The sequence below is a fragment of the Chrysochloris asiatica genome, unplaced genomic scaffold (assembly GCF_000296735.1).
Source record: "Chrysochloris asiatica unplaced genomic scaffold, ChrAsi1.0 scaffold00002, whole genome shotgun sequence".
Lineage (NCBI taxonomy): Eukaryota > Metazoa > Chordata > Mammalia > Afrosoricida > Chrysochloridae > Chrysochloris > Chrysochloris asiatica.
This window is the reverse complement of record NW_006408520.1, coordinates 25,896,462-25,904,253: the sequence shown is the minus strand read 5'-3', so window position 1 is coordinate 25,904,253 and position 7,792 is coordinate 25,896,462. Positions and strand designations below refer to the sequence as shown.

Genomic DNA, 7,792 nt, shown 5'->3' with positions numbered 1-7,792 from the left:
AAGCAGTTGTTCGAACAGAGCATGGGAACACTGAATGTTTTAAAATTGGGAAAGGTGTGCGACAAGGTTGTGTTCTTTCACCATATTTATTGAACCTCTATGCTGAGCATAGACTGAGACTCAATGGGAATACACGCTCTCATTGGTGACCACGTTTGTCACTGATAAGGGAAAGTGAGGGGAAAACAGCAATGAAGCTGTGAGCTAAGCCCTACAACATTCAATAGACTCCTGTGAACCCTGTTGGAGATCTGGTTGGCCAGCAGTGTGGCAAGACCGGGGGACTCTTGGGCCCAGAGTCAGAGACATAGCCACAGATGACTAGAGTATAGAGTGAAGCATTCAGCTGATAAGAAGAGAGGGCATATGCACAAGAACACCCACACTTGCAGAAAATATCCACTTGACCTGACTTCAATGACTGAATGATCAGAGCTCAACTAAAAGAAGAAAGAAGAGGGAAAAAAGAGTAATCTGATACAATCTGATGAACTTGGCCACACCTATGGATGCAGTAGCTCAAAAGAGGGAACAAATCTTTACAGCAAGGATCATTCCCACCCCCTCTATACACAGAGTAGACACGGATGGGCAAATTGGGCATTGACTACCCAAAGTGGGGAGTGTACAAAGGCAAGAAATGACTGGCTTGCAAGCTTTCAAGAGCGAATCTAGATCCAGAGATGGTGGAGGAAGGTAGGATCTCCACTGAGTAGTATCCAATTTGTATAGGTGTGGCTGATGAAAGGAAATGTGGATAGGTCTCTTGTGATACAATGGTGAATGGTAAATAATTGTTATAAGGACTGATTGTGAGGGTTGGAAATGTAAAGGTAGATGTTTTGTAGCAAGGAGGGGAGTGATTCTGGACATGTGCTGATATAGTCATCTTCTTTTGCTTCTTGGATATGTTTATTGTTTATCTGTGGCCTTAATACTTAATTGAGTATGTGTTTTGGTATTTTTTATGCTCTCTGATTGCATCTAGGTAGATGTGATCAGGAAGTGGGCTTCCCTTTTCACTCTTCTTATTGCTTAATTCAGAGTAACTTTCACAGCTACTGTCTGCCTCCCTGGTATATGGCAGTTTGTATTGGTTCTTGCCTCGGTTTTGGTGTTTTATAGAGTGTGATTGTAGCTTGAGTATATGGCAGCAGTTGTTGTCTCTTCTTGGGTAATATAGGGAGAGAAAGAGTCCCCCAAAGGTATAAGGGGGATCATAAAACAGCAAAACAGCATCAGCAAAATAAGTAAATAAATAAGAAAAAAAATTGCCCCCCCAAAATAACAATAGCAAAAAACAAACAAACAAACAAACAAACATAAACTGAATACTGTAGTCTATAATCACAGAAAAAGGAGAGGAGGGAGAGAAGAAGAAGAAAAAATCTATAGCCTAATTTGAGTATGACTTTAATGTCCTCTCTTCGGCTTTTTGCCTTCAAAGTTGCCTGAGAGATTTCAAGATGTTGGTTGTTACACTGTACTTCAGGATTTAATTGAATTTTCAGCTTGTTTTGTTTTTAAACACTCTTTCCCTCTCTACAACCCTGTCCTGGCCTTTCCCATATTAAAATCAAAAACAAAAAACAGTTCAGGGCCAGTTCTTGGGCTGAGAGTATCTGTGTGCATGCATGACAGAAGAACCCACTAGTGGTGAGGGCGGGAGTGTCCTCTTGCTCAGGCAACCCCTCTAGTCACAAGAATGGTGGTGCACAAACAGTGGGGAGGGGAGACAGTGAACTGATACAAGAAAAGAAAAAAGAAAAAAGACATCAGAACAAAACAAAACCGAAAAAGTGTATCATCCACCTCTGCTCCGAGGTTCCCACAGCATTTTTCTGTGGAGTGTCTGCTCCCCCACTTGGTCATGCCACTTGGTCTTACCCAAGTTGTGGGCTCTGGACCACCAAGCCCGGCAATTCAATAGTATGTGATTTCTGACTTTCTCATCAAGTTCCACTACCTATAAACCTTCATAATTTTCAAACACTCGTACCTATGTAGTTCCGAGTTTTGGAGCTCTGCCCTAGATCTGCTTTGTCTGGTATTCTGTGGTATTGGTAGCAGCAAACTTCACTACACCTCAACCCTAGCCACCATCTAGCCCCACCTCCAGTAATTTTTATTTTTAAATTTTATTTTTGAATGAAACTAAGATAATATATATACATATATTAGAGTCATTTATGTTATGCTGTTAAAACACACAAAAAAATTCATTTCTTAATTTCCTTAACAGGAATTATAATCTATTTCATATTGTACCTGAAAGCTTTCATCTCTGCCTCGATAAGCTTACTGTTACTAGGTGGTGCCAACATTAAAGTAGAGCCAACTACATCAAGGACCACTGGAATTTTTGAGAATGACTTTTCAGTTGTTTTAATCTTTTCTTTTAGTGGATGTATCTCTTTATTAAACTTCTCAGCTTTGTTTTTAAATCCTTCTTCAAGCTGTTCTCCTTGGGCCTAAAATAGTGAAAGAGTAGCTTTTAAAAATTTTAATTAAAAGAGTATGGTTTTTCATTCAACAATATCATTAGATGTAAGTATTCCTGTCTATTTCTTTACCAACTTAGTGGGGTTGATGATGTGTTTTTACAGTCCATTCACATGTTTGAACCTATACATTGATAGTATATATAGTTTGAAACTTCTTCAAATTCCCTCACCATCATCTCACTGAGAGGAGGTACATTGCTGCTCAAGCATAATGCTTTCCAACCCAAATGATGAACTTTGGGAAGGAGCGTATGTTTGATGTGAATTGATTCTCAGTTCTAACTGAGAAAGCATGGCCCCACACATCTAACAAATAATGAATGGACTTGCTGACCCTGTATAGAAAACTGCCTTTCAAGATCCAAGGGAGGGCAATGAATGCATATTATAGCAGGTTGCATAACATGACTCAGGGAGATTTGCAAATAAATACAACAAATATCAGGGCACCCTGTGTTTAACATCAGGGCAACTCTAATACTTTCAACAGCTGATGAATCTGCTTCAGATATCCTTGATGTTGCACCAGGAATCCTAAGGACTATAGGACTAAGACCAAATTCAAGCAGGGCAAATTAGACTTCTCTACAATCACATCTTCTCTTCCAGCTGCTCCATACTTTTCTTGAAGCTCCTCTCTTGATCTGCCTTCTCTTGCTGCTGCTCCTTTATTTTCTGTTTCAGCAGATAGTTTTCCTTCTCTACCGCCTCCTCTTTAGCCTGCTCTGCTGTCCCACAAAGGTTGTGGGGAGGGAAGGCAACAGGTCAGGCCTGATCTATACTCTCCTGAGATCATGAATCAAACTAACTTTGAAATTGGAGAGTGCAAGTCTCTGTATTCTCCTGACAATACACTCCATCAATGACACCTGAGAATGTGATGAGCAAGGTTCTGCTTGTCTGACTGAACATACAATCACAATTCCCCCTAGTTATTTTTAGACTCAAGAGAATATGTGTTCCATAGAAAGCTAGAAGCTTTTTTTTACAAGGCATTGCAGGAGCTTCCCCCACCCCACTGTGGACTGAGTGCTCCCCCCTGTACCTGCTGGGACCATGTTTCTGTTTGTGAGGGCTTTTTTCTGACCACAGGATGGATTTCTCTATTGGTGCCTGTGACTGCAGGAATTTCTGAATGACCTCGTTTGCCTCAGGCATCAACAAGGAATATAGCCACTTCAGGCAATAGAGATTTAGTCTCATTCTGCGAAAGACTTGTGCCATAAAACTTCAAATATGACACTGAAAAGTTTGGAAATGATTGAGAGGATACTCCAAATTTTCTTTTCTTTCTGTAACCAACGTATAAATTCCAAGCCAATTTGAGGCCATGAAACCCTTCATCACAGTCTCTTTCTTAGTGCTCCAGCCTCTTTTCCCTGTCTGTCCATTTTCCTTCCAGGTAATAGCCAAACACATTTGTGTGAAGTTCTACAACCCCATAAAACATGATTTTTTCATAGAGTTGAACATTCTTTTATTTCTGTCTAAATTTTTGTAACTAGAATAACAACGATCAATAATACCAACTGCATTATTAATACAATTTTAATTATCCTAATGTGGTGCTGTGGGCTAATGTGCTGAATTGCAAAGTCAATTTGAACCAAAAGGTCAGTGGTTCAAGCTCACCAGCCACTCCTTGGAAACACTATACAGGACCACTTTGGGTCAGAACCAACTCAATGGCACATAACAGCAGCAGCAGCTGTATATTATATTACTCAACTGTACAATATGGATAATAGTTGTTGTTGTTAAGTGCTGTAGAGTCAGTTCTGATTCATAGAAAACATGTATAGGGTTTCCATGGGGCATCTAGTGGGTTTGAATCACTGACCTTGTGGTTAGCAGTTGAGTGCTTATCCTACAGCGCAATGCAGGATGATAGTAGTAATGCTGTAATTAAATTATTATTGTTGTAGTAATATTATAATTAAATTATTGTTGTTGTTAGGTGAGGTTCAGTTGATTCCACATGGATAGTGAAACCATATGACAGATTAGAACTGCCCTATAGAGTTTTATAAGTTGTAAGCATATGGAACCAGATCATTATGATTATTATGGTGTATATCATATATATATGTGTGTGTGTGTGTGTGTGTGTGTGTGTGTGTGTGTGTGTGCATGTATGTGTCTATGCATATATGTATATGTGAATTTGCTGTCGGGCATGGCTGAAAATGAAAGAAATATTTGAGAACACTCATTAATAGAATATGAAATGTATGAAGTATGAATCTAGGAAAATTAGAAGCCATTAGAAATGAAACAGAACACATAAAGATCAATATTATAGGCATTAATGAACTGCAATGGACTGGTATTGGCCATTTTGAATCAGAGTCAAGAACAGAATAAAATTATAAGAACAGAGGATCTGAGAGGTCAGTCTATGATCAAAACAATTACAATGTGAAAAAAGGTAAACACAGAGGAACAGAGATCCAGGTGGTGGGAAGGTCAGGTAGATTACTGGATAAAATAGACTGTCTTAAATGGAGGGAAGAACTAATGGAATATAAGGTAACCATAATGGGGTTGGGGTGGGGGGTTTACTTTGGGTGTTGGGGAGGGCAATACAAGAAGGGGGGAGGAGGCAGAAGAACAAGATAGATAGGGGAACACTGAGACAGGCAGGTTTGCATGGCCTAGTGGGACAGAGGTAAATAGTGATGCATACTCAACCTTGGAGCAACAGGGCTCTGGGATAGAGGGATCTAGGTATAGCTTGAAGAGGGTAAATAATATTAAAATCTTTGACTGCCTTATGAATATTAGTTTCCCTTGCCTACTATTATAAAACAGACACTTGAGTGGGATAGAAAGGAATGTTGTGAAACATGATTAGAGAAAACTTATAAGCCCACCTTCAGCCTATAACTGATTGGAATACCTAAAATGGGTTCTACAACTTTCCCAGTGGAATAGGCTGCATGCAAAGCCTTTACAGAGTATAGGACCTTAGGTGGAATCCTAATTCCCATCCACAACCTTGTGAGGTGAGACATTCCCACTAGATAGGACAAGCAGACTGGAACAGCTACAGTGACAGAAGATACATCTTCATGATGAACCTGACCTATACTCAGAGCGGTTGTTGTTGTTGTTAAGTGCTGTGGAGTCAGTTCCAACTCATAGCGACCCTACACAGGGTTTCTGAGGCTGTAAATCTTTACGGGAGCAGACTACCTCATCTTTCTCCCGCGGAACCGCTGGTAGTTTCGAACTGCTGACCTTGTGGCTCGCAGCCTGATTCATAACCAGTACACTACCAGAGCTCCTTACTCAGAGCGGTAGTTACTCTAAATACAAACAAAGAGGGAAAAAGAGTCTTCAAATTAAATATCAATGCTATCCGCTATGTAGGGATGGTATACAGGGATGGGCAACTTAGACAGTGGCTACCTAAAATGAGGGCGCAATAGAGGCACGATGTGACTGGCTTACCAGGTTTCAAGAGGGATTTAGTCTAAGAGTATGGGGGGAAAGAAACAGTCCCCACTGGATGGCTGTCATCTTGTCTGGATGGGCATGGTGAAAAGAGATGGGGATAAGATTTGTAAGATTCAATAGTGAATAACTGTTATCATGACTAATCGCGACTGTCACAATTGTAAAGGTAGAAGTTTTGTAACAAAAAAAGGGGAGTGGTTGAACTTACAGTCCAGAAACAGAGGACCCTACGACCATCAAGAGAGGAATACATAAGCAGAAAGCGGGACCTTATCCAGAGAGGCAGCAGTGGCAGTGAAGGAGGCAGAGATGGGGGCATGGAGAGGGGGTGTGGCTGAGGACTCTAGATTCATGGACTAAGAAGAGAAGGACTAAGAGCTGGTGGCCAGGAGCAGACTTGCAGAATGTTCCCTTTGGAGATATAAATTATTATATATGCCTGAGTAGTTTTTTTTGTTTGTGTATTTTTTAAAAAAAGCTAAAGTGGATAGAGAGAAATACTGTTAACTGATGGTACATGGAGGGGATTATAATCAGTGTAATGAAACAAGGTATATGATTTGTTGAATGTAAAACTGATGATATACCCTGTAAACTTTCACTCAATCCACAATAAAACCTTAAATTAAAAAGAAAAAAATAAACCCAAACGGCCACCACTTGTCTGTCTGTCATTCTGTGGTGGCTTGAATTGCTGTGATTCTGTGATTCTGAGGGCTATGCCACCGGTATTTTAAATAACCAGAAGGGCCACCCATTCATAGTGGACAGGTTTCAGATGAGCTTCCAGACAAAGACACACTAGGAAGAAAGAGTGACAAACTATTGCCAAATCGTTAGTCACTGAAAACTTTATGAATAGTAGAGAAACACTGTCAGATTCAGGGCTGGGAAATGAGCCCATCAGGTTGGAAGCACTCAGAATGCGACTGGGGAAAAAAATGCCTCCTCAAAGTAGAGTTGACCATGATGACGTGAATGGAGTTAAGCTCTTGGGAGAAAAGACCACAGAACCTTCATTTGCTGATTGGGCACAACTCAAAATGAAGAGAAACAGCTGTAAATATCCATTGAAAATTGGAACATGGAATGTACGAAGTATGAATCTGGGAAAATTGGAAGTTGTCAAAAATGAAATGGAATGCATCAACATCTATATCTCAGGCAACAGTGAGCTGAAATGGACTGGTATTGGACATTTTGAATCTAGCAACTACGTGGTTTACTATGCAGGAAATGAAAAATTGAAAAGGAATGGTGTTGCATTCATCATCAAAAAGAACATATGCAGATCAGTCATGATGTACAATGCTGTAAGTGATAGGAAAATATCCATGTGCCTAAAGAGAAGCCGGTTAATACCACTATTATTCAAATGTATGCACCAACCACTAAAACCAGTGAGTATGAAATAGAAGAATTCTATCAACTTCTTCAATCTGAAATCAATCAAACATGTAATCAAGATGTATTGCTCATTACTGGTGACTGGAATGCAAAGGTTGGGAGCAAAGAAGAAGGACCAGTAGTTGGAAATATGGTTTTGGTGATAGAAATGATGCTGGAGAACGCATGATAGATTTCTGTAAAACCAATGATTTGTTTATTTCAAATACCTTCTTTAGACAGCATAACAGATGACTATACACATGGACCTCACCATATGGAACACGTAGAAATCAAATTGACTACATCTGTGCAAAGAGACTATGGAAAGCTCCATATCATCAGTGAAAACAAGGCCAGGGGCAGACTGTGGAACAGACCATCAATTACTGATATGCAAATTCAAACTGAAGCTGAAGAAAATGTAAACAAGTCCACGAGAG

General features: G+C 40.0%; 1 protein-coding gene across 1 annotated transcript in view; it reads right to left on the bottom strand.

The window, feature by feature from the left end:
* The window catches only part of GBP4 (guanylate binding protein 4), a 145,579-nt gene that overhangs the window by 66,027 nt on the left and 71,760 nt on the right, over window positions 1–7,792 (bottom strand). The window contains exon 11 of the mRNA XM_006831063.1: window positions 2,269–2,471. Coding sequence (XP_006831126.1) covers window positions 2,269–2,471 — 203 coding nt within the window. The remainder of the gene's footprint in view (window positions 1–2,268; window positions 2,472–7,792) is intronic.